Source organism: Harpegnathos saltator, unplaced genomic scaffold, assembly GCF_003227715.2.
Source record: "Harpegnathos saltator strain DR-91 unplaced genomic scaffold, Hsal_v8.6 scaffold10, whole genome shotgun sequence".
Taxonomy (NCBI): Eukaryota; Metazoa; Arthropoda; class Insecta; order Hymenoptera; family Formicidae; genus Harpegnathos; species Harpegnathos saltator.
This window is the reverse complement of record NW_020229873.1, coordinates 1,476,961-1,502,835: the sequence shown is the minus strand read 5'-3', so window position 1 is coordinate 1,502,835 and position 25,875 is coordinate 1,476,961. Positions and strand designations below refer to the sequence as shown.

Here is a 25,875-nt window from a genome sequence, read left to right as displayed (position 1 = left end):
AATATATATTTGTATTTGTCGAATTAAGCGAGCTACAAGGAAGAAAATATGGATGTAACACGTTTAGCTTACGTCGGAAAACATTACGAGAGTTACAGTTACAATGAGACTCCTGAATTGCCGATAGGAGCGACGCTTCGAGCGATCGCGCGCGGACGTCGCGGAATCGAGTACCTCCCTAGAATTCGATTGTTATAATAAAACTTGAAAATGCATGCGTCTTGTATATTATAAAAAACAGATAGTATGACGAGAAGGCACGTATTTTACGATCATTAACTGCACGATTGTGGACAATTGCGTACTCCGAATTGTACGTACAATCAACGGCTTTGTCTGATCGTCATCGATTAGACTGGTATCGGCTACGCTACGCCGTACTTGCTCGTGATAACAAAGCGCAATATGTATTGTATTGTACTGTCGAGATAACGGCTAGGAAATCTAAGTACGCTACATTTACTTTTGCTGTGAGCGCTGGAGGTGTCGTCCCGTTTCGATTTTCTTCGTTTTCTCCTTCGCATAACGGTGATATACAATACGATTTATATGGAGAATGCTAATGAACGCAAGATAATCGCCACTCGTGAAAGGTTAATCTTCAGCAACGTTGATACGCGATAATAGAGTACGTGCGAACATGCGTGCGTACGTGCATATAATGTAGGAACAACGTATGATAAAACACATCAATGATTAATGATACTAGTCAATTTACGTGTACGACTACATCGGTCGAAGTACAACTCTTGCTGCAATCGACAAGAGGCCTGTTCTTTTCAGCTACGCTAGTGTTATTCCGGAGCTTCGTTTCTTTTTCCCTTCAACAGTCCGTTACATATTCGTCTCACTCTAAAACAAAAAAAAAGAAGAAAACAGAAAGTGCGACCTAGTTTTGCTAAAGAGAACAGACCCAAGATTCACAGTATATTTATGTATGCGCGCAGTCTTTCAAAATGAGCGTCGCGGAATGATTGCCAATGCTTAGACGGAATAGATCCTGACAACGGAACAATATTTATCTTAGCTCTAGTCGAGAATGAGTCGAGTAGTGCTTGTTTCGCTCGAGCGCTACTCGTCATCACTCTGTCTCGTTGAAAGTTAAGTTATATCCCATAATTCAGAGTCGTGTTAACAATTGTGATATGATTTATCTGCTTTAACACACCCACGGAATCGTCCAATGGTATTTTTTCACTGTACGACTTTCATATGACTAGCGTCTGCGTTTCACAACGTACGACAAAGGAAGAACGTGAATTGGTTCTACACCGAAAAACAGAGAGATAAACACACAAAGATCTATGCAGCAGAGTACAAATGTAAATATGTACATTCGTATGTGTGCATAAGAAATATAAAGAAATATAAAGAAATATAATATTCAAAGTACATTCGGCATAAATACGCAATAAGAGTATACGTATTATCACTATTACATGCTATTATTATCGCTGCAATTAATGCTAGTATTATTATCATTATTATTCAATATTTTGTGTATATGTGTATATGTGTGTGCTCGAAAATTGGTATTAGTCGCTGCGTATATGCATTATTTATTTACACATTCATATCGAGAACATATGCTGTCGCTTCTTCATTTCTCTTTCGATATCGTAAAACATTTTCATCTATGTCGCGTGTATGAAAATAAAATTGAGCAAATTATTTACCATGTGTATGTATGTATGTATGTATGTATGTGTGTGTGTGTGTGTGTGTGTGTGTGTGTGTGTGTACTTATGTTGCACATATCATTACATAATATATATTTAGCAAACACATTAAAATTACGTGGCCCTACAATACGAATAATAAAAATGCAATATTATTCCACTTGTTGGCGGACCATCCGACAATTGTATGTACAAATTAACGTTACGGGTGGTGTTCCTCTCCCCTCCCATTAGGAATTAATGAAAGCATAATCGATGCCGTATCAACACTAATATTGTCCCGATTAAGTGTTCGAATGTAATTATTGCGCAATTAAACATCGTTCACGATGTATAATAATCTTATCGCGACCGTATGTCGCACAAATGTTTAATATTGCTTGTGATTTTACATCGATATTGATAATGAAATCGTTCAAACCTCGTCCTGAAGGAGCAAATAGTCTCCTTCGTCGAGGATCGAGGATAATTTATATATAAGTGGATAATATGTATTTTGAGAAATTACTTAGTCTTCGTTTACGAGTCAAAGCATGATATCGCGCTAGATTATTAATTCTTTTTGATTCGGACAGTTTGAGCAAATTGAAGCAGAGTTGAAGTGTATGAAATTTAGTGAAGTTTGTGGTATCTCAAATGTATGCAAATGTAAAACAATAAGAAATGATACACTCGGATTATCGATCGTGTCGAAATTACACAGGGAGAACGTACACAACATAAAAACTGCCATTGACACATACACGTACAAGTAACGGCTGGACTTAATGAAAGTGGCTGTAATATAATATTCAACTGTTCAACGGTACATTATACAAGAATAATTAGTCTAGACAGAAAAATATAGAAAGTTGCTAGCACTCGAAACAAGTTGGTAACCGACTGCTACATCAGTTCACAGTTATACACCATGAACGTTTGCTGAACACGCTTAAAATCATCGCGTCTCTCATCTCTCCTCTGTGTGATGTAACAACTACACACACAATATATATTCTCTATACATTTAGGCATTTTAGGTACAGGTATCAAAGTTTTCTTTTAGATAGTTGCAATTGTACTAACGCAGATTGGCTTAGTTCGTTTAGAACGTGTCTGCGTGATATGGTTCGCTCTTATAAATGGTCCGTGAAAGTCTGACGCAGCTGAAAGTGCGCTCTGTAAGGCCCTAAATATACCTCAAAAAAGTCGATCGAAGTATCCGGCAGTAAGGATAATAAAGCCGCACCTGAGACGCAATATCCATCACTGCGTCAATCCGCGGCAACGTATTTAAATCTAGAGATCGATTACGATGAGAGCCTGCACCTTCAACACGGGTTTCTCTGCGCGCCTCGAGTTTTCACAAATTAAATTTCGGATTTTGTCACACTCTCGAACCAAGCACAGACGTATTCGTAAGATGTGACTCATTCGCTGACTAATTAAGTATCATTGTGTAAGTTATGTACAATAGATATAATAACTCTATACAGGAGCGCCTTTGATATCCCATCCTCTAAAATAATATATATTATATATGTGTATATCTGCTAAAATAAAGGTGCGCATATATAAAATTGCGAAATTACGTTAATCTACCGAATGGAAGGACTTCGAATGCACAGAATGCATCAGACGTGGTGGACACAAGTAGAGACAACGTAACTTTCTCTGCAGAACACAGTACACCATACGACTTTCATGTAATTCGATGCATTTGATAAAATTCTGGGACAGAGATACGATAAACGACTCGTTGAGACAGTGCACAAAAAGAATTCCAAATCCGACGTTCTCTCGGTGTGCTCTATGTAATAATACATTAAAAGATCAATATATGAGGGAGAGAGATATAATCGCAACGCGTCGTTCGTTCACTATAGAAGATCAGAAGCATTGACGCAATAATATAATATAAAAATCGATAAAAATCACACACGATTATTACACGTAAAATGTATATAATATGATCACTTAGTTCACTAAAAAATGTACTACTTAGGCCATGCGTGCGAAATGATTTCGCATACTTATGAGCGTCGTGTGCTCGATATAGATCCCCCTAAGTCAAGAATCACGGAAGAAAATATCCCGCGACCGTCTAATATACGTATCGATGCGTAACTACGTTACGTAAGGATGACGTGTAGTTCGGTGTCCATCGGATGGCCATCGGATAGATGATCGTTGGAAACCAAATCTAACCGCTGATAATCGTCGAGTATCCGGAACGTAGTGCATTACCGTCGAAAATGAGATAACCGAGAATATGCCATATCCGACAGCGAAAATATAATCACTAAACCGATAACCGACAGCTATATCGGTTCTAAAAGCCCTCAGATCGCACGACAAATCATGTGTACTTTCCAGAACTCTCGGAGAAAACAGACAACGCGCCTCGCTTCGCTCAGCACATGGTTTCCGAAGCAGGCGCAGGTACGGTGCTCAGATTCTTGTCGTTCGGATCGGCAGTCTCCGACTCGCGTATCGGAGGCCGCGACAGCGTTTGTTCGATTTCTCTGGTAACGCTGATGGTCGGCGGTGGTCTGCGCGAGTCCTCGTCGATCGCGGAGGAACGGTGCAGTTGACGATGATGGTCATTGGACACGCTGAAGAAACAAGCAACGCCCGCCTCATCCGGCGCGTTCGGTGGCTGCTCGTCATCGTCACCACCACCCTCGTCGTCATCGTCGTCGTCGTCGTCGTCATTGTCGTCCTCCCGATACCGCCGCTGAATCAAATCCTCCATCTGCTGATAATCGCACTCCTCGGCGTCGCGAAGGTGCTCATTCTCGATCTGCCATGCCATCTCGGGATTCGAAATGTCTGACATGTTGCGGACGCGCGATGGTGGCGGTGAAACTGGAGGTGTTCGAGGCGGACTCAAAAGCCCGCAATAGCTCTCGAGCTCGTCTGTTATGCTGGTATACTCTGCGCGCATCGTCAGCAGGATCGACCTTTGGGCGCTACCGGCAGACGTGACGGACGACGGAATCACGGCGACGCGAGGTTCCGCCCAAGTCACGGCTCTCTGAATGCCAGGTGGCGGCAGGAGCATGTTGTCGTCCGACTCCGACCTGGTTCTGCTGTTCTGTCTAAGCGTAGGACGTTCTGTGGAATCTTGCCTAATGTCCGACGGTGGATTCTCACTGCTGGCTTCCTTGCTGGCTTCTCGACTGGTCTCTCTACTGACTTCTCTGCTCTGCTCTCTGCTCTGCTCTCTGCTCTGCTCTCTGCTGATTTCCCTGCTGGTCTCCATGCTGACCTCCCGACTTACCTCTCTGCTCACCTCCCTGCTGGTTTCGTGACTCATTGCTTTTTCGGACAATGTCTCCTTCTTCGCCACTCCATCGCCGCCTTCGAGCACATCCTTGCTACCCTCAGTCTCCACACTCGTCATAGTTTTGATGTCATCTTGCACGGCCGGAACGTCCACGCTCACCGAAGAATTTCTACTGAGATTCTCGCGGGAAGTCACGGTCTCGGACATCTTCAAGCCGTCGTCCTCCACCGGCGGGCCGACGTTCAGGAAGGTGGCGTCGGTGAATGATCGCAGCAGTCTTTTACGTCGCGCCACCGTCGGCAATTGTGTGTGCGAATCCGCTTCGGAGAAAGCTTCCGAACGCTCGGACACTCGACGTTGTCGTACATCCAGTTCCAAACCGGCTAGCCCTTCGTTCGGCATATACGTCGCCATGAAACGATGTATCACCCCGAGATGCGCTAGAGTCTGCTGACTCAGCTCCTCCAGCTTGCGAATGCGGAATTCAACTGCCTATAAACGAGACGAAGAGGATAATGTTAAGATGTTTCTTTTTCCGTTAAATGTATTTGTTAATAAGGAGTATAATTATCAGCGCTACCTGAAGAGATGCATTCTGATTGCTTTCTTTCTTATCGATATCCTCAATCTTCTGGTGCATATTTTCCACTCGATCCGTCGTGATCTTCACACGCTCCTCCGTGGACATTTGCAGCTTGAGCTCTTGTTCGCGGAAGTAGCCTTCGACGCAATCCTCCTCGAAATCATACAATCGTTCCATGTCGTCGGGCTCCAGAAACAACTTCAGCCCGTTGTCGCAGGTCTCACCCGTGCCTCCTTTATTTTGCGTAATATGCCTCAGAAAATATCTCAGCAGTAAATATATGTGGCAAACCGCTATAAGTGGTGGCGGCAATACTGGTTTCTGTTCATATTCCATAACGACGGTAAAGCGTTGGAACATCCAGACTTGATGAGCTATAGCATTCACCTCATTGAAAATATTGTTAAATACCGCAATTAACAGATTTATGAGCAAAATATTGGCAATTAAAAGATACACGGACATTGCAGCAGGCGTGATCCAACGACCTGGAAGGCACGCAATCATTCCCGGCTCGTCCCCGCAATCCGGATCTATATTGTCCGCGTATACTTCTCCATACAGCATAAAGTACGGCTGCATAAATATCTGTTAACGAACGAAGCAGAGAGCACGATCAGATTATACACTTCACGAATTCAAACTAAAGACTTGTAAGAAATGTGAAGAAACACAAAAGAAGGTATATACGTACATTTCGTACTATACGCCACTTCGGCTCCGAATTAGGATGCAATATAGCTTGCCTTGCCACACCGAAACTCATGAGTACGACTAGCAAAAGCACAACAAAATATATCATGTTCTTAACCATCTTTCCCATCATAGTTACCAGAGGACCTATGGAATGCAATTGAACATATAATCTCCGTCATGTATTTATGAAATACTGCAGTTTGTCTCTTTTCGTAACATCGACTACGCAGATTTTCGCGCGCGAAAACGAACGGCTAAGTTGCTCTAGTTGATATTAAGCATACCAAAATATTTGTTGACACCAAGGATGTTTAGTATTCGTAAATACCAGTAGATGCAATCAACACAATATATGACACGACCTACATCTAGAGTCGATTGTCGCAGACGTAAAGTTAGTCCGATTTGGAAAAATATTATCGCGGCTGCATCACACGGGTTCCACATGTTCCACGCCCACACGCTAAACTTGTGCGAGAGCGTCGCCGGTTCTGAAGTTGCGATTTCGCGCACTTTCTCGCATCCGAGCGTACAGATGTACGCGATTGCATATATTTCGGCTAATGACGGATGATCGTCCATGTGTACGAGGATGCAGTACGAGAAGAAAAGTAAGAAAACAATGTACGCTATCTGCAACAATGTTACATTTCCATCACTACATCGATCCCAACATCAACAGATGACACACAAATATTACCAGCAGATACTCACGGCGTTCGCCCAAAACTTCGTAATCGGTGCAGTATAGAACTCGTATAGCTTCTTTTTTAATCTTAATGGCCTGGTTGTTTTATTATCATAGTACTCAGATCGAATACCATAAGCGCGATGAATACCGTCGTCGTGGTCCGTTAATACTTTCCCATTCTCTTGGACAATTGTTTCCTTTATTATTGCGGTACAGTGCTCGTTGCTAATCAAAGCCTATCGAAAAGCACAAAGAAGAATTTACGACTATTCGAATGAATCGTTTGTATACTGGAAAGGACAGTAACATACATAAAATCAGGTAAATTTCTCAGTGCATGTTTGAATGGATGTTGATATTGGCTTCAAATGTTTGATAAAAATAAAAGAAAAAGGAAAGAAATTGAATTCGGTATAATTATTCACTAAAGAGATAGCGTGACAGGTAATAGAGATATTCTGTAGACTGTAATTGGATAGTTCGTAAGTCTCGTTCATAAATATAAAAAAAACTTGCATTTTGATAGGTATGATATCTTAACGTTTAATAAAAAAATATATACTTGTAGGTATTCAATCTAAAAATTTGTACTAATAAGTAAACATAAAGATAAAATTTACAAACTCATATATCCACGTTTTTTTTACTCTTCATAAATATACCAGACTAATCTGCATTGCAGATCAAGTGAAAAAATTATAGTAAGCTTCAAGAAGATACATAATAAAATTTTTCAGAAAGAAAAAGATTTTAATTACAACTCAGCCTCAATTTCTCTACATAGTATTCAATATTGTATTTTGGAAAGAAGTAAAGATTATCTATAAAGAGAAGGGATTGTGATTAGAGATTTGTAACATATTTTCATAATATGTATGTACATGATAAAAGTAACATTTTTTTGGTAATTAAATAAAAATACATAAATATTTTTATAATATAGGATTACTACATAGTGTAGATCTAAATTATACTTTAATATATATTTTTTTAATAAAAGGAAAAATATATCATCTTCACATATGAGATCCAATTTAATGAGCTAGATATAAATAATTGTGTATATATTAAATATATTTATAGAACTTATAAAAATATGGAATTATTAATAAGATAAAATTAATATTTTCTTTTTCATATATCTACATAGTCTATATATATATATATATATATATATATATATATATATATATATATAAATTTAATGTTTAATGAATAGAGTCGTTTCATCAATTCATTATGTATAATAATGATAAATTTATACTTATTTATACCACAGATATCACCGTGATAAGCTATTAAACTTTCAACATCTGAAGAAATTTATCTCACTATCTTATTATTCTTATTATTCTTTGAAATATGAATGTCATAATGCATGTGAAACAATACTGTGTGATTGGACTGATGTGACTATGACTGATGAAAACTAAGATCAAATAAATAAAAAGGTAGCTTAAGAGTGCACCAGAGAGTGTGAGATTATTGTATAGGATCACTGCGTTCAGGCCAGTATAGATATACCTTAACGCCTGGTTGGCTGCTGGGTTTGTTGCGTATGCTCAGGCTCCTGCGCAGACGTTTCTAAAAAATAATTAACACGCATACCCACATAGTCTATATGTTACAATTAAATCAATACACCCTTAATAGAGATTAATTTTTCAGAGAACACATGTATATATCAACGGTAATATCCCTTAATCCAGCAATTACGATGTGATGCAATAGTGGATATATCAATGACGCAGATATCAAAGCAAACCAAAATCAAAGTCAAGATTATACTGATTTAACCATAATGATGAGAAATGACGTATAATTCCATTAAAATAAAATATATAAGCTGAATGGACCATGTATTAATATGTTTTACCTAAGTGAATATTCGTTAGAAGCTACATGTGTATACGTTTATGTACAATTTTAGAGAGGAAACCTCGCAAAACCAGCAACCATCTTATTATCTTATTACTTTCGTTAGTCACATTTATGGTTTCCAAAAGGGAAAGTTGTTAAAGTCTCGCAGCTAATGCATAATGTTTATATTATTTTTCAAGTAATAAATAGATGTATCAAATCAGACAAGTGTTTCACATTTGGTTAGGACAATCTATAATATTACAAACGTTCATTGTCAGTTACCAAGTTATTGCGACCTTTAAAATAAGCATAAAAAAGATCATGATGTAATTGTTAATTAAGTATATCTGAAATCTTTTTTGTTAAGAAGCGTTATAAAATGCCATTATAGGTTCCTAGAATACAAAATAATTACCTCAACGTCTGGTCCTGCTGATACACCGTGTTCGGAGTCACTGTCTTCTTTCTCATCTTCCAAAGCTATCAAGTGTTCCTCTTGTGTCTGTGGCATCAGTTGCAGTTCTTCTCTGCTCTTAAATTCCAATCGTGCTATGTACATAGGAAAGAGCAATCCCATAATTACCTAAAAGTACATTTCAATATTGCATCTTAATCGTTCAATTTGTGAATCAATCAGTCGGTTAAGAATTAAAGTTACATAAGTTATAGAGAATACCTTTAAATTAGTATTTTTACGAGTACGAAGGCCACCCATCCATAAGTCAGCCAAAATAATTTGGCTACAAGGATGCGCTAACAATGGTCGATGATTTGCTGTAACTGCCAGGGACAAACACGTTTGTCCCGACCAATTTTGCAGTTCTGAAGTTAACAGCTGCTGAGTTTGATCGTCATCTTGTCGATAGCAATAATCCAATAATTCGAGGGCTGCAGTAAAAAAAAGCAAGGAAAAAGATTTAACATTATGATTTGATATCATGATTAACGTTAATTATCAAACGTATTATCTTTGTAATGACATGGTATTGAGGTGGGTATTTTAAAGAAATCCTGGAATCGTACCGATATTTTCAAACTCTTTGCCATAACCGCGCAATTCGTCGTAAACCTCGGTCTCCAGATCGTCCTCGGCCGCCTCGTGTGCCATAGCTTTGTACAATTTGAGCGCAACAAGTGCCTTGGCCAATGCTTCTTCTCCATGCTGCCACATTAACAAAGCCATCTGTTGGCGTTTCGTTAATACAGCCCAAATAAGCAGCTCGTTAAAGGGGTAATCAAAAAGGGGAGTGTCACGATTAGCTGGTAATGTTTCGGCGAGTAGACTCATAGTCAGACTGTCGGACTTCCCTGCGGAACCTGCGTAATAGCGCGTATTGCAATTCACGACACAGCTGTTCCGATGCATGTGCTGCTGATGACCGCCACCAGACCTCTTCATCACTTTCGTGTAGATCATGCGAAACCTTCGGCGTGTATATTGCGCGCGATATGCTCCACCCATCAGTTTGTTGGTCACTAGACCGATGTCGTGCAGCGTATACATGTAGCCTCGTGGTATATTTGGTCGTACGTCGCGCAGAATGTAGCCTAACGTATTCGATGGGCCTTCTTTCTAATTAATCCATTTGGAGGAGAAAAAAGATTTGTTTAATATATTTTCCTCTAAGCATATTACTTGAGCAATTTAGTTTCCTATTCATTAAAGGAGCAAACGCTAATGTATGTCCAGACAAGGATCACAATGTGTCTTATTGTTACAAATATACGCGCTTGTCAAGATATAATATGCGACATAATTCGCCATATTTTTCATAACAAATCTCCTGTTTCTCTTTCAATAAACTCTGTCTAGAAGTAAATTTAAAAGAAGGATATATAGGTCTATCACAAACGCCGATCATCTTCCTCTCTTCTCTATCTCACACTAGGTAATAGAGGGTATTTTGTATCCATATTTAAATTGTTTACTAAGGAACTACACTCGCTACAGAAATAAAGTTGACCTACCGTATTATACAGCTCCTCAAGACGCGGTATTGATAAAAATTTCCGCATGGATACGCCATTTTCCAGTAGAAGTTTCACAAAGTCTATTCTGTCATGCTGAAGCGCTTGCATCATAGCCTGTTCTAAAGCACCAGGTGGCCATTTTTGACCATACACGAATATTTCACTCCGGGCAATATCTACCCTGTTCCATATTAGAGAAAGAGATAATTGTTCAGCCGGGGACAACTGTTTCGACTTAAACAAAGCTGTCAATATGGTTTGATCGAGTTCTTGCGGCCTATCCTGCGATATCCTGAATACAGTGATCTGCGAAGACAAACGTCATTTAAAGAAGTTCCGAGCATATTCAAAAATCAAAACATAAAAAAATATAGATACCAAATGTTTCTTTCGTGTACATTGCAAAAGTTCCGAACAGAGCTGACTCGCCTGTTCGGCAGAAACTTGAAAAGTACGTTTGATGGTTTCTAAAACTTGTTCCTTGACACCTTCCAGTGGCCCTTCTCCATCACCAGTCTGCCCATCCCTCCATCTATATATAAAATGCATATCTCATAAATATACATGCTTATAATTTCACTTTCCCTTTTAAGTATAGATGAGACCAAAGTAAATTTGCCATTACTTGTGCATAAAAGCGATTAAATCGGCAGCACGTCCCGAACCATCACAAACTACAACAGGTACAGGCGGATCATCTGTCACATACTCTAAGACTGCCCGAATTGTATTCGTACCGCCTTCAATGACTAATGCAACCACAGGTATGCTGCTGTGTGTATCTGAAAGATACGACGAATCAGACCTTGGAGCTACAGAAATTTGACTCTTAGACATTATCGTCGTGACATTTACATGGTTGCAGCTTCAAATTTGAGATATATTTCTCTAATCTTCTACGGAGGACAATTTCTGCACCATACCGACCACCAGTGCCATTGTCAACTAATAAGAAGTAAGCGTGTCGGTTATTTAATACTGTATATTTTGTCCTGAAAAAACCATGTACGAAAAATATACTTTTAAGATTTCATAAAAGATACATTTGTTGATAGTAAATCGTTATGTATAAAATAGTTTTATACCATGGTGAGGAAACGCAATCATACGACACTTCTCCACCACGACCAATTAACTCATGACTTTTATCCAAAATTCCCCAAGGAGCAATGCCTATGCTCACAACACGGCCCTGTCGTTGAGAACGTTCCAATAGTAACGCATCGCCGACTTGTCTCGTGACACCTATGAGAATCAAAAATATTGCGAGGTTTCTGCTTGTGCTACGTCATACATCGTTTTCTATTCATTCATTTTCACTCATAAAAGTAAACCTGTATTTGTTCCTCCCGTGAATATCCATGCCCCTGTTGTTTTGGCAGCTTTCAATAAACCTTTACGCAATACTTTCTTCAAACTTGGCTGAAGTTCGAAGTTCGATCGGCCGCCGTGAACCGTAATTAACAATTTGGGTAAGCCTAAATTCCATTCTCGACATAATAATTGCACAATCGGTTCCGGCCGCGTATCATGAGCCAATCTCACATACTGTAAATAATATAACGTTACATTCGTAATAATTATAATATATAACAACGTAACGGAGATAATGTGTAAAAGACATTAAGTATACTTGTGCTTTTGTTGGATGTGGACCTCCCTGAAATTCTATGGTACCATATGCATCAGTGGGGAAGGGATGGGTATTCTTTCCTGGAGACCATTGTTCTCGATCTTTCTCCTTGGTGTCACCAGCATTGTAACTCTGAACATCCGCCCCAGTTCCACAATGATGCGTGTACGAGTTGCCACAGCAGCATCTATAATAATGTCTTGAAATAAATATCCATACTTATACCAGCATTACTTAGTAACACTTCATATCTTGTTTATATAATTATGCGTATGCTATAAAGCACAAGAGAGTTTGATATATATCGTGACAACATTTGTAATTCTCATATTTATATCTTTTTATGATAAATGAAAGAGAAACTTATATGGGATGGAATCAGACATGTCAAGAAATGCTATGCTTAATGTAGATGGAATTTAATTAAACATGATTAAGCGTGTATAAGCACCTCATATGATGACATAATGCAGGATGAATATGATTTTGTTATGTATCCACACACCCATAAATCTTTGATACATAAGAATGTTATTTCAGATTGATACCATTATTGAGAAAATTATCGAAGTAATAGGTTTTAATGCAGGATGTACGCGAATCTCTCACCTGGAAGTAGTGATCACATCATATTCTGCATTCTTATCTCCCTGTACTTGTACAAACCTACAAACGTAAATGAAACAAAGAAAAGTCAATCAAATAAAAATGAGTACGTGAGCGAGTAAAGAAATTATGATCATGAATATGAATATCTAGATTTCTTAAAGTTGTTGATGTTAATAAAATGGAAATAAGAGTTGTGATGAAAAAAGCATCAGACTAAACATAAGCAAATGCAAGAAAAAAGTTAAAGAGACTGACTGATGTAAGACATAATAAATTTTTATAAACATTAGTTTTTTATCTTAGATGCTATTTTAATGATATACCAAACTCTATAGCACACGCTCCATTTTATCTTTTTCTAAAAAAGATTAGTTAGATTAAATATTTTTATTACAATATTATAATGTATCAGAGAAAATTCTCTATAATACAAAACTCTACAATGCAATCTTTAATGCGGCAAGCACACATTATTGAGTATCTTTTACATTTTTTCACAGTTATTTAATACAGAATTCCTACCTATGTTCATCCTCTGCACTTGGTATAAACTTAGAGCATTCCCTCTTTTGAAATGTTGCTTCTATCCAACTGCGTTCAGTTGCCTATAATTTGAGAAACATACAAATATATAATAATTGTAATTATGAAATAAATATATATTAACCTCACAAATAATACAAATTTGATATGATATTTTAATGCAATATTACTTTATTTATATTATATTATAGTAAACAACGACATTGTATTAAATACAATATCATGTGGAATGATAATGATGATTAGCATCAAGACAAATATTATTAACATATAAATAATAACAAGCAACCTTAATAACAAAGAGATACCTTAATTTTCTTTTTCTTCACTTTGGGTGTATTTGCACCACAGATAATATTTCCAATTGCCATTTTGGCATGATATAGAGCCCCTACTCACTTTAACTTAAGTAGTGCACTAATGGAAAGAAAAGGAAAAAAAAAAACTCAGAGAAAACTACAAATCAATTAACATAACAGGTGTGATATTAATATTTTAAGTTTCCTGCAATTAAACTTCCTTTGTAAATGATATCAATGTATTTGGACTTGAGATTTATGTCCAGAACATATTCTAAAACATATTACGTAATCACAAAAGGAAAACTACTAAAAACTGTGTGCAATAAGGATAAGATAAATCCATCGGATAAAAAGTCTCTGTACTAAGTTTTTCTATTCTTTGTGCATGGTGCAAAATTGGCAGTTTCATCGAGAATAACTTCATAGTCAGATTGTACATACTACTATAAACTCTAATGAATTTATAGTGCTCATTAAGGAATAATTGCAATGTAAAATGAAATAAAAATAATGCAGTGAATATACAACACTAACATATATAAAAATATCTTTGATACTTACTATTCGGCAAGATTTGTTCTTGACAATCATCTTTATCCATTAGCTACCATGTAATCACACTGAAAGATACTATAGCCTGAGCAATTGTGATTGTTATGATCGTGCTTAAGTTACACCATAATTCCTATCAATCCGTCACGTTTGCTCCGACATATCGTGCCAACTGAAATGAATAGAGACACGAGCCTATAAAAATCATAAGGATATGTTGGGAAATTTAGCAAAAACAAGCTTCGCTGTGTCCCAGGGATGCGTTTCGTATTTCGGTGCGCAACATGCTGATTTACGCGGAATGCACGCAGACAATGCGAACGACGTGTAATTCAACGCGGAAATACCACAATATTATTCCATTCTCGAATATGCTCATCTTTGTCGTGTTAAATTCACTCGATACGGTCGTCAATCAAGGATATGCAAGGGGTTCGAAATCGGCGGGAAGATTGATAGTCTGTCATACGCGATGTCATGTGGTGAGTTAACCTTCTCCTTCATCGTCGACGTTCTATGATACAGCCGAATCACGATTGAACATCGAGAATGACGAAGAGGAATGGATAGGAAGGGTTACTGTCTCGTTGACGATTACGTTAACCAGCTGCAATAACATCAAAATTATTGTCTGTCGTGGAATACCACGAATTCCTTCTGGCTACACTTATTCTACTTGTATTGACTTGTATGCGATTCTTCGGGTTTCTTTATACCTTTAAAATCCCAAATATATATATATATATATATATATTTTCTCTGTTCTAAACGATATCACGAGATGTATATCAATGTGATGCAACTAGAGGAGAAACGAGTCCGAACGTCTTCGGATCGTGGGGATATGACGCGCTTCATTTACCACGATAAAAGTCAAACGTAACGAATATATCACAGCGTAACTCACATTGCAGCACTTACCGCGATAAAAGCCAAACGTAACGAGCCTTAAGTAATCGCGTTCATCGCACGCGCGATGCGCGTTCACGCGTCGTGCACTCGTGCCTCTCCTCGTGGATAATGCATCGGGGTGCATAACGCGCGACGAACTCATCCACGACAATTCGTGACGCGCCCGACAGGCGACTTGACTACCGTCGCCGCGAACCGAGGACACTTCCGAGGACACGAGTTCGCTCCGCTCCGATCCGCGACGCGATTGACCTTCGATCGATCGATACGGTCATCGAGATAATCGAGGTGTTCAAGTCGGTTCTTGCTAGGTGTACTTTATGCGCTCTTCTTTGAAATTTTCTTCTTTCCTCTTTATCCAGAGCACAATTTTTAATACAATTTTAACATGACATAATGCAGCCGAGAAAGATGGACCTTGGTTCTTAGTTTGTGGGGAATTTGTTATCGTATCGTTCTTTCCATTTACAGATTTATTCGAAGCGTTTTTGCAGCTGAAAAAACAGTCTCGCGTATGTGTGGTTTCAATTTCAAGTACTCACTTTATCTTGAAGAGAATATAGAATGTATGAGAAAGAAGTGGAAGAACTGCAAAAAGAACTGTCCGCTGTAGTATAGCTAAATAGACCTATATTTTTTGCTCAAGTATATAGTATTGACGATTAACGATTAGCGATTAATTATAGCATGTTTTTTTTCGTCGAACTCGCGTCAACCCCTTGTGCTCGCGACTCGCAAGCAAGCACACTCCTCGCTGCACCCTCCTATGTCGTCCTATGTCGTCAATGGCGAAAGTAGGCCAAATACTTTAACGTCAACCTTAACATTAAATCAAGGTTATTGACAATACTTGTTCAATGCTATTAAATACAATAGATACATTTCATACAAAGTGATAAATTGCGCAAAAGAGCGTGAAGTTTGTATTGCTTATTATACAAGTAATCATACGATTGACTTGTACACCTACCATTAAGAATCTTTGCTTTATTTTCACAACCATCTTGTAGTTTATTATTTTTATTTGTTCAAATAACATATATAGAAAATATCTTATTTAAATATTTAATTGTTCATACACGATATTGTTGAAAGAGCGGCGAGAATCAAATATAAGATCTATCAATGAGATATATAACAAATGTATGTTAAATTAAATGTAAAATGGTCAATATATCATATGTAAATCAATCCTTAGAAAACAACAAGATATCACTGGCAATAGACTAATGATATAATAGAAGTTAACCAAATATAATTGTACTTTTTTAATAAATGGAAGGTTTGTTTACTATTGTCTCTTTGTGCAGTTGCATTATCTTGTTTTGTACAATTTCAGCTAGTATTATATACACATCTATATATATATATTAACTATATATATATAATGCAAGTTACATATTACTCATGATATATAATAGATATATACCTTGCTTATTTTTCTTCTGTTAATCCTTGACAGTCTTTAAACATAAATTATATATTAAAAAAAATATAAAGAAACATAATTTATGTCAGTGAGAGAAAGGTTTATCTTCAATTAAATTTCATTTACAAAAACCAACATCATAGAATAAAAAAAATTAAATGACAAAATATTAATAAATATATTCTTATATTCTTTTATACTTTTGCACTGAATTTATGCAATTGTAGAAAAGTTCATACAAAACCTTTTATGTGACAACATATTCCTAAAGATCATTAGAACTTGATCTTACCATTTGCAAAAAATATAAATGGGAAATATATCAATTTAATGCTATGATTTGCTTTTTGAACCTATTGTCAGAGCTCCTAATAAGAATGTTCCTAATACATCATAAATTACTTTTAGAGATAGGTATTAACTTAATCAGTGGAAGTATATATCATTCCTCTCTGTCTTTGAAGCAAGTATCGGAAAGGTAATTATATCCTAATTTGTAGTTCCTTTTTTACTTTTATCTTTGCCATATGTGGCATCTAGAAACAGACCTGAGAATACTATAAATGTACTCAACCACTGTCTAGGTGTGAGATTGTTACCAAAGATTAATATAGAGCCTAAAACAGTAAAGAATTTTCTAGTAGTGGTTATAATTGAGCATGGCAATGGACCAAATTCAGCTACTGTTAAAAATATAAAGTATTGGCCAAATGCCCCAGCTATAGAAAATGTTGTTATGTGCCATATAGTGGAAGGATATCGTTGAAGGAAACTGATGAATTCAAAGAGTTCCCCAGAAATGAGGATTACGATGCCACTAAATATAACAGACCAGATATTCATATTGACCATCATGTGGCCTGATTTTGTATTATGCTCTGCTCTCATTCTCTCTTGCACTGCACTTGTTAGTCCATCCATCGTTAACGATAACAATAGTAACAATTCTCCAACTGACGATTGTTCTTCCAATTGCTTTTTTGAGACGACACCATCTTTATACATAAACAATGCAACTCCAACAACAATCAGAAAAATGAATAAGTACTTTCTAATTGGATATACCTATAAATCAAATCACAATTAAAAATGATAAAAAAATTGCTGATCTATAGAAATTATTGCAGAAACCATAGATGACTTATCAAACAGATTTCATACCCTTTTTCCCAGCAGTACACCCAGTACCATCACAGGAATAGGCTTGCCAGACTTTGCGATCACCTGTGTTGGATAATTGACAAACTTCAATGCCATGTTACTGCACACCATAGCAAGCAGATATGTCAATGAAGAGATAAAGTAGTATAGAGTCGACGTGGTGTCCTCGCCCTGCTTCATCACCGTCAGCAGGATAGTTTTGGCAAATACATAATTAACTAAACATTGAACAAAGACCAACGCAAACATATACGTGAACTTCTCTCTATTGTTCTCGTCGCCGTATTGTCCGCGGGTTATCTTCTCTTGCAGCATGCCAAAATAGAAATAGCACACAAATATACCGGCCGCGCAGACCAACAACTTAGAGTGCTTGTTAATTGCCATTTTCTCAACAAATTGTCATGTAAAACCGAGAGCCTGTTTCTTCACGTGCTATCCGTGTTGTTTCGACGGAGCAAGCATGCAACTGACAAATTGTACGTGGCGGGCAACGGCTGATTAGTAGTTTGACGTTATCCCTTCTTACGAAGCTAAAGTCCGGTGTACAATTTGTAGTTGAAACAATTTTCAAATTTCGCTGCAAATATACGCAAACGGCCAATTGAGAGCTGCCCACATAAAATTTCTAACTTGAGTCAATAGTAATCAATTTTATACTGATGTATAAGCAGATAATTGCCTGCTTGTAAATTTTGAGTGTAACACGGTATAAAATAAGGTTAAGTCCATTTGACATCAATGGTATATCTGTCACCGCGGATATCATACCGTTTTTATCTGATCCAATAAGATCCAATAATATCCAATAAGAAAGAAGAACGCTCAAGCGACCAATTGTCAATTCGAAAATATTATTTGCAGTGTTACCTGTTTCTTTATATTTTTACTGATAATTAAGGAATGGCGTATGGGGATATCCACTTTCCCCAGCTATAGAAAGAAAGAAAGAAAGAAAGGAGAAATTTTTACTGATAATGATGTAATCATGATTGTGATTGTATGACGTTGAACGATATAGAATATAACTCAGTGAACTCGGTCTTTCAACAAAAATGATACCTTTGTACAAAGTGTTAACAATATTTGGCTACTGCTACTTGGCTGTGAGTGCTATGAAAGATAACTGTCATTGTGGTAAACAGTTGAACCGGCTACTCAGTTTCATTCCCCATAAGGAAGAATATTGTGTTATAGATAATTCTAAAGTGATCACGACTGATGACACAAACAATGAGCAAACGGGAAAAATGGTCGAAATTATTGCCGGTACATATTTTGTGGGAACAAACAATCCGATTTTCGTAGTTGACGGAGAAGGGCCAAAACGTGAAGTACTGTTAGATAGTTTTTATATCGATAAATATGAGGTGAGCAATGAAGAATTCGCAGCTTTTGTAAGCTCCACTGGGTATACAACAGAAGCAGAACGTTTTGGAGATTCCTTCGTCTTCGAAGGTCTTTTGTCGCAAAATACAAAAAACACGATTAAGCAAGCAGTTGCGGAAGCTCCTTGGTGGTTACCTGTGAAGAAAGCTACATGGCAACATCCAGAAGGTCCAGACTCGAATATCACCTGTAAGTATTTAAAAGAAAGAGAATTTGTAACACTTTGTTCCTAAGACTATGATTCATAAAACTGTCTTATAACAAGTTAAGAAATTAATTAACTAAAAGATATTTAGCCAGAATGGATCATCCTGTTGTTCATGTCTCTTGGAACGATGCAACTGCTTATTGCAGTTGGCTGGGGAAGAGATTACCAACTGAAGCAGAATGGGAAGCTGCCTGTCGTGGTAATATTTCTGATAGACACTATCCTTGGGGAAATAAAATAATGCCAAAGGATCAACATAAGTCAGTTAAACTTATTTTATGCATGTTCTGTAATTTTTATTATATTGTATGCAATGTCTTAACATTTGTCTTAACATTTATTAGGGTCAATATCTGGCAAGGTGAATTTCCTTTAAGAAACACTATGGAAGATGGATATAAAAGTACATCACCAGTTACAACATTTCCACAAAATAAATATGGTTTGCACAATATTGTTGGAAATGTTTGGGAATGGACATCTGATTGGTGGATGACAAATCACTCACATGATCAGCAGTCAAACCCTGTAAATATTTTTATGAAATTGAGACCTACATCACACGTATTGTGTAATAAAATAAGTATTTGTATTATAATAAACTAATTATTAAATTTTTTTCAGACTGGTCCACCTAGCGGTACCAATAAAGTTAAAAAAGGTGGTTCCTACCTTTGTCATAAAAATTATTGCCATAGATACAGATGTGCTGCACGTAGTCAAAATACACCCGACACGTCAGCTGGAAACTTAGGTTTCAGATGTGCAATGTCAACATAAGTGAGATAACATTCCAAAAGGCTCAAAGGTGAAAAGTAATATATGAAAGATAATATTATGAATATAATTTTATAAATAAAATATATTTCTCTTTGAAACCAAAATATATCACATTCTCAAAATTCTGCTTTTCTCTCGAAAAATATAAAAAATACCAACCTGTTTTTTAATATAATGGATTTTAAAATATTCACACTACGTAGTTTCATATATTTTATTTACAATTTAAATTGAATTAAGATTTTTAGGAGCCAAAAGAGCAAATCCCAAATTGACTTTGGTGGTATCACACAATAAGAATAAGAAATAGCGCTTCTATCTATTGTGCACATCTATGCAAATGCAAATGCTAATACATCACTTGCATGTGTGTCGGATGCAACTATTATTACTTGACATATTGAGCGCTGAATTCACGATGAATTTATATATAAACATTGGACCTAAATTGATGTTACAAATTATATTTTTTTGGTTTTCTTAGTTCCTAATTAAATAATTCCATCAAACAAGAATAAGTACTATTATGATTCCATTGATAAAGAAATTCGTCTAACGAGCGCCAGAGATGCGCACTTGCTGGCACTTACTGCACTTCGAGTGCACTGAGCTTTCTACTTCACTAGAATTAATTCACTAGTGTATTTTAATATATGCTATTGGTGACATTGGATTTCTTGAACACTACTAGTTCAGAAATGATTACACACAGACGAATAGCTAATGGTTCGAATGTTTTGATAAGGCGTGTCCACTGTGTGTGATTTAACATGCGTGATATTTTACATATCTTTCGTGCGTGCTTTGTTGTACAAATACACTAGTTGCATACAATGTACGTGTAGTTTGTAAGTATCCTCTTTAGTATTATAGCATAAAAATTAAACGGAACAAAATATCTATGAGTCATTTGTAATATTTATATAGATTTGCTATGAAAATTATATCACACTATTATATTGACATGATCTTTACAGTTTTTAATGTAATATAATTATCGGGAGAATATAATCCAGCACAGAAGACAATTTTAACATTTGACATTAAAATGTCAAACATTACTTGCATTATTCACTACTTTGTTGTTTACATATCTTTCAGAAAAAATACACATTATTAAGTGTATATCAAACACCTTGTAAAATATAAGGAACTTACAAAATTGTTTAAGCGTTTAAGGATTTTATAATTTGTAAGTATAAATGAAATTGTTGACATATATGTTGTACTTTTTTTGATATTTGATATCTGTGTTTCTTTGATAGTGGGTTAAAATGCATTATGGAAAGAAGTCACCCAGCATGGGAACACCATCTGTGTATTCCCATGTGACTACTCGCAGCAGTGCAAACTTGAGATCGTCAAGATCTGCACGCAGTGTGAAAATTCCATGGTATCAGAAACCTATAGTCACACATGCGTTTGTATTGGATATACAAAGAGGTGCTATGTTCACTGCCATATTTTCATTGGTAAGGTTTCATTTAATAAAATTAATTCTTATCTAAATATTTCTTTATCAAATTATATTACAAGATAAACATCTTTTCAGTGTCTGGCATTTTTTACAATATGTACAAGTATCTTTGATATCTATTGTCTCTCACAAGCCGTACCTGGTTCAACCCACTATGGATATTATATCTTATCATATGAATTTGTATATGTGGGTAATCAACACGGTAAGTTTATTCTAAAATTTTGCATGTGATTATATAATTTTTCCAGATATAAAATAAAATTGAATATAAGAATTAATAAAATTATTAAACTGCATTTTCTTTTTTCAGTCCGAAATGCTCTGATTGTTTTTGCATTGTTCACCATGTTGGGTGGGATAGTTGTCTTTGTTACTTCTTTAATATTGATCAGGGCTCTGCGAAAAGAACATGAGAAGAAAATGGTACCATGGCTATACAGTTTTGCCATATTCACTGTTTTCAGATTATTTGCCTTTTTATTCTTCAGCATTGTAAACGATATGATATTTGCCTATAATATCTTGATGTGCCTTCTGTGGATCATTTTTGTATGTGTTTCTGCATATGGTTGGCTCATTGTATATTCTTTATATCTTGAACTATGTGACCTAACAAGATTAGAAGATCTAGCTCATTTACGGGTATGATATATTTGCTTCATTGTAAAAGAAAAATTATATTCATATTATAATCATTACACATACAAAAGCAAAGTCTTTCTGGAATTCAGAGGCTTTTAACATATTGTATTTGATTTTAGATTGGTACAATGCAATCTCTAAATGCGTCGACTACTCATTCTATCGCTGGATCTCGACCAACAACTCCTCACAGTGCAGTATCAGCCATGCCTGTTAATTAAATATAATATGTGTACATTATAATGTTATACTTTACATTTGCAAATTTTCTCGCGTCTAACACATTGAGACAAGGCGACAAAGCAATCAAAGTAATTCTTTGTGCTGAGCAATGATATATGACAACCATATATCTAAACTAATGCACACAATGAATTTATAAAAGAATTACATAATTACACATGACAGTAACTGCATTGCCTTTTTTAAAATTTGCAAAAAGCGCATTAATCGACGTATCGTTTTTAAAGTCATTTTTAAAGAATGTTAATTGATTTTTAAAGGATATTAATCTTTTATAGAAATATAAGACATACAATTTATTTGTCATTGCAATAGCTCTTATTAGTAGATTTTAGAGACAAGTTTTATATATGATTGAAAACTTATGTAAGACGAATGATAAGATTTATAGTAAGCATAGTTACTGCAAATATTTCTTATGATACATAACATATTCCGTCCAATTATACCCTCCATAGTTAAGATTGCTTACAATATTTATATAATTGAAAAATATATATTGTAAAAGTTTATATATTTACGTATAAAAAATACAATGATTATGTAACTATTTTCATAAGAATAGTTACTAAATTATTAAAAAAACTGTAAATAAGTGTGTGACATATTCTTGATCATATCTTTCACCGCATCCAATTTTATAAATTTGAAATTCTATATTTCTTAGTTTTGCTCTAAGTATACGTAAATTCGTACTAGAGAAATAGTTACATATCACACCACATTCATACAATCATTTAATTATATTTTATTTAATTGAATAGATACGAGGGTAGTTTGATAAGTCAGTGACTTTTTTAATAAAAGATATTTTTTTCGGCAAATAAGCGTTTTATTTCTCAACGTAGTCTCCTTTTAGCTCGATACATTTAGTCCACCGTTTTTCCAATTTTTTTATTCCTTCCAAATAATAGGTTTTCTCAATGCCCTCAAAATAGGCGTTTGTTTCAGTGATGACCTCTTCAATCGACCCAAATCTCTTACCGTCCAGCCATTTCTTCAGGTTTGGAAACAGGAAATAGTCGCAGGGGGCTAAATCTGGTGAATATGCTGCATGGGGTAGCAGTTCGTAGCCCAATTTATGGATTTTTGCCATGGTGGCTACACACGTGTGCACCCGTGCATTGTCCTGATGGAACAGCACTTTTTTCTTTGCCAAATGCGGTCGTTTTTGCTTCAAATCAATATCGAATCTGTCCAAAAGCTCTGAATAATATTCGCCGGTGATCGTTTTGCCCTTTTCAAGGTAATCGATGTGAATGATACCGCGTGCATCCCAAAAAACTGTGGCCATGACCTTGTTGGCCGACAGACCCACCTTGGCCTTCTTTGGTGCACGTTCACCCGAAGAAACCCACTGTCTTGATTGTTCCTTGGTCTCTGGTGTGGTGTGATGGATCCATGTTCCGTGTACGGTAACGAAACGGCGCAAAAACTCGTTCGGATTGCGGCTGAACATCGCCAAACACTCCTTTGAAATGGTCACACGGTTGCGCCTATGGTCGAGTGTGAGCAATCGCGGCACCCATCGCGCGGATAGCTTTTTCATGTCCAAATATTCATGTAAAATGTGATGTACCCGCTCAGTTGAGATGCCTACAGCCTCAGCCACTTCACGCACTTTCATTCTCCGATCGTCCAATATCATTCCATGGATTTTATCGACGATTTCTGGCGTGACGACCTCTTTTGGGCGACCTGAACGTTCGGCGTCACTTGTGCTGGTACGACCACAACGGAACTCAGTAAACCACTTCTTAACCATTGAAATTGATGGTGCAGAGTCCCCATAGTATTTATCAAGCTTTGCCTTGGTTTCGGTGATGGTTTTTTTACGCAAAAAATAATGCTTAATCAGCACACGAAATTCACTTTTTTCCATTTTCGTTAAAATTCACGAAGTTGTCTGCTTTCAATGGCTGTCAAACACTAACTAAATGGCGCAGCTTGCCCAAACTTGTACAGTAGTCTGTTAATAGATGACAGTTGACGGGAGCAGTGCTGCATTTAAAGTTACTGCGCGGAAAATTCAAAGTCACTGACTTATCAAACTGCCCTCGTATTACCTCTTCCATGTATTACGAGCGATTGACGTTCAAATTATTATTATTGAGCAGAAGAATATGTGCGTCTTTAAAATAAACGTACAAATATTTCTACAAATCGTTTGTAGAAATTTTTGGAAAACATTTTTGTTTTATTTTAAACCGGTAAGTATAAGTAAAAATTGTCCAAATATCAATTAAAATATTTCATCGTTTTTTAGTCCTTTATTTAGACATGATCAGTAACTACCGAACTTGTTAGATCAAGACAAGAATCTGTATGACTTTGAGTGACTCGTCAATTCGATGGCGAGTTTTGAGGAAGATTCTTCAACTCGAGGGACGTTTCACTTGTGATGCCATGATCGTCTTCGGAATCCGTGTATAATTCCAAACTCTCACTGGTAGCACGACGTCTGGAGATATCCTTTGACACTATACGGCCGACTAACAAGATTATTCTAGCCAGCACGATTAAAAGAAACGAGCCGATCGTCGACAAGACTCGTCGGATTAAGCTGAGCGCTCCAGTGATGACATACATAGCGATGGCCAGACACATGACGAAAGCTGTATGGCGAAAGTTATCGCCATTCGTTGACAATTAATATAATATCGAAATGTCACAATGTAGGACGATCTGAATTCGACTTTCGTTTCACGATCTCATGAAATTTTTTGCTTTCTATTATAGCTGGCTGATCGCTATATGAAAGTTGTCTCGCTTTCTGTGATTCGCAATTCTTTTCACGACATCGCAGAAATTGCATGACCTGACAGAATCAAACGGAGAAATTTTAATCATCATGAAATGATGTGTATAATATTGATCTTATGACATAGGGAACATATTACATGGAATTGCATGCGCCGTCATCACCGTGCTAAGGATTGTGTACGGATCATTTCGAACAATGATAAAGTCCTGGAGTCTCAAAAGGGTAATTATCACTTTTCATCATTAGTTCACAAGAAAGAAATGTATATTTCTCATATATCCCGATATGTTCACATTTAATTTTATAACCAAGCCGGAAATTTGTTTTTTGTTTTTGATCAGCTAGATTTGCCATGCAGTTTCCTCGAAGAACGCAGCTTCGATGGACTTCGATGGATGGTAGATAATAAAGATACAAAAAATTAAAGGTGATAAAAACGGAAATAAAAACTTACACAAATTTATTTGCCAATTTAAC

At 36.5% G+C, this 25,875-nt stretch overlaps 4 protein-coding genes across 10 annotated transcripts; 2 read left to right on the top strand and 2 right to left on the bottom strand.

Moving 5' to 3' along the window:
• Positions 1-8: 8 nt before the first annotated feature.
• Trpm (transient receptor potential cation channel, subfamily M) lies at positions 9-16,291 on the bottom strand. 5 transcript variants are annotated; one of them, XM_025297724.1, is made up of 22 exons: positions 15,312-16,291; positions 14,738-14,997; positions 14,400-14,562; positions 13,845-13,953; positions 13,516-13,598; positions 12,994-13,050; positions 12,385-12,571; positions 12,086-12,299; positions 11,837-11,996; positions 11,607-11,743; positions 11,377-11,533; positions 11,130-11,283; positions 10,749-11,057; positions 9,804-10,353; positions 9,457-9,668; positions 9,196-9,363; positions 8,442-8,501; positions 6,941-7,153; positions 6,511-6,859; positions 6,225-6,370; positions 5,528-6,118; positions 9-5,439 (listed from the first exon to the last, which is right to left on the bottom strand). In XM_025297724.1, exons 4-22 carry the CDS (start codon positions 13,905-13,907, stop codon positions 4,072-4,074), a joined length of 5,178 nt encoding a protein of 1,725 aa, XP_025153509.1. In that variant the 5' UTR covers positions 13,908-13,953; positions 14,400-14,562; positions 14,738-14,997; positions 15,312-16,291; the 3' UTR covers positions 9-4,071. The 5 variants fall into 5 exon arrangements, with proteins under 5 accessions (XP_025153509.1, XP_025153511.1, XP_019700199.2 ...); XM_025297726.1 differs by lacking the exon at positions 14,738-14,997 and having other exon boundaries at positions 15,298-16,291; XM_019844640.2 differs by lacking the exon at positions 14,738-14,997 and having other exon boundaries at positions 15,845-16,291.
• A 637-nt stretch (positions 16,292-16,928) lies between these two features.
• On the bottom strand, positions 16,929-18,586 carry meigo (Solute carrier family 35 member B1 homolog meigo). The gene is made up of 2 exons (XM_025297751.1): positions 17,893-18,586; positions 16,929-17,796 (listed from the first exon to the last, which is right to left on the bottom strand). The coding sequence occupies exons 1-2, from the start codon at positions 18,277-18,279 to the stop codon at positions 17,221-17,223; spliced, it is 963 nt and encodes a 320-aa protein (XP_025153536.1). The 5' UTR covers positions 18,280-18,586; the 3' UTR covers positions 16,929-17,220.
• A 199-nt stretch (positions 18,587-18,785) lies between these two features.
• Positions 18,786-20,334, top strand: LOC105190154 (sulfatase-modifying factor 1). Of its 2 annotated transcripts, XM_011152712.3 has the most exons (5): positions 18,824-18,998; positions 19,090-19,470; positions 19,578-19,749; positions 19,834-20,017; positions 20,114-20,333. In XM_011152712.3, the coding sequence occupies exons 2-5, from the start codon at positions 19,143-19,145 to the stop codon at positions 20,267-20,269; spliced, it is 840 nt and encodes a 279-aa protein (XP_011151014.1). In that variant the 5' UTR covers positions 18,824-18,998; positions 19,090-19,142; the 3' UTR covers positions 20,270-20,333. The 2 variants fall into 2 exon arrangements, with proteins under 2 accessions (XP_011151013.1, XP_011151014.1); XM_011152711.3 differs by having other exon boundaries at positions 18,786-19,470; positions 20,114-20,334.
• A 427-nt stretch (positions 20,335-20,761) lies between these two features.
• On the top strand, positions 20,762-23,033 carry pasi2 (Protein). 2 transcript variants are annotated; one of them, XM_011152717.3, is made up of 6 exons: positions 20,762-21,104; positions 21,371-21,461; positions 21,535-21,741; positions 21,822-21,951; positions 22,060-22,391; positions 22,511-23,033. In XM_011152717.3, the coding sequence occupies exons 3-6, from the start codon at positions 21,544-21,546 to the stop codon at positions 22,610-22,612; spliced, it is 762 nt and encodes a 253-aa protein (XP_011151019.1). In that variant the 5' UTR covers positions 20,762-21,104; positions 21,371-21,461; positions 21,535-21,543; the 3' UTR covers positions 22,613-23,033. The 2 variants fall into 2 exon arrangements, with proteins under 2 accessions (XP_011151019.1, XP_011151018.1); XM_011152716.3 differs by having other exon boundaries at positions 20,762-21,117.
• The last annotated feature ends 2,842 nt before the right edge of the window (positions 23,034-25,875 follow it).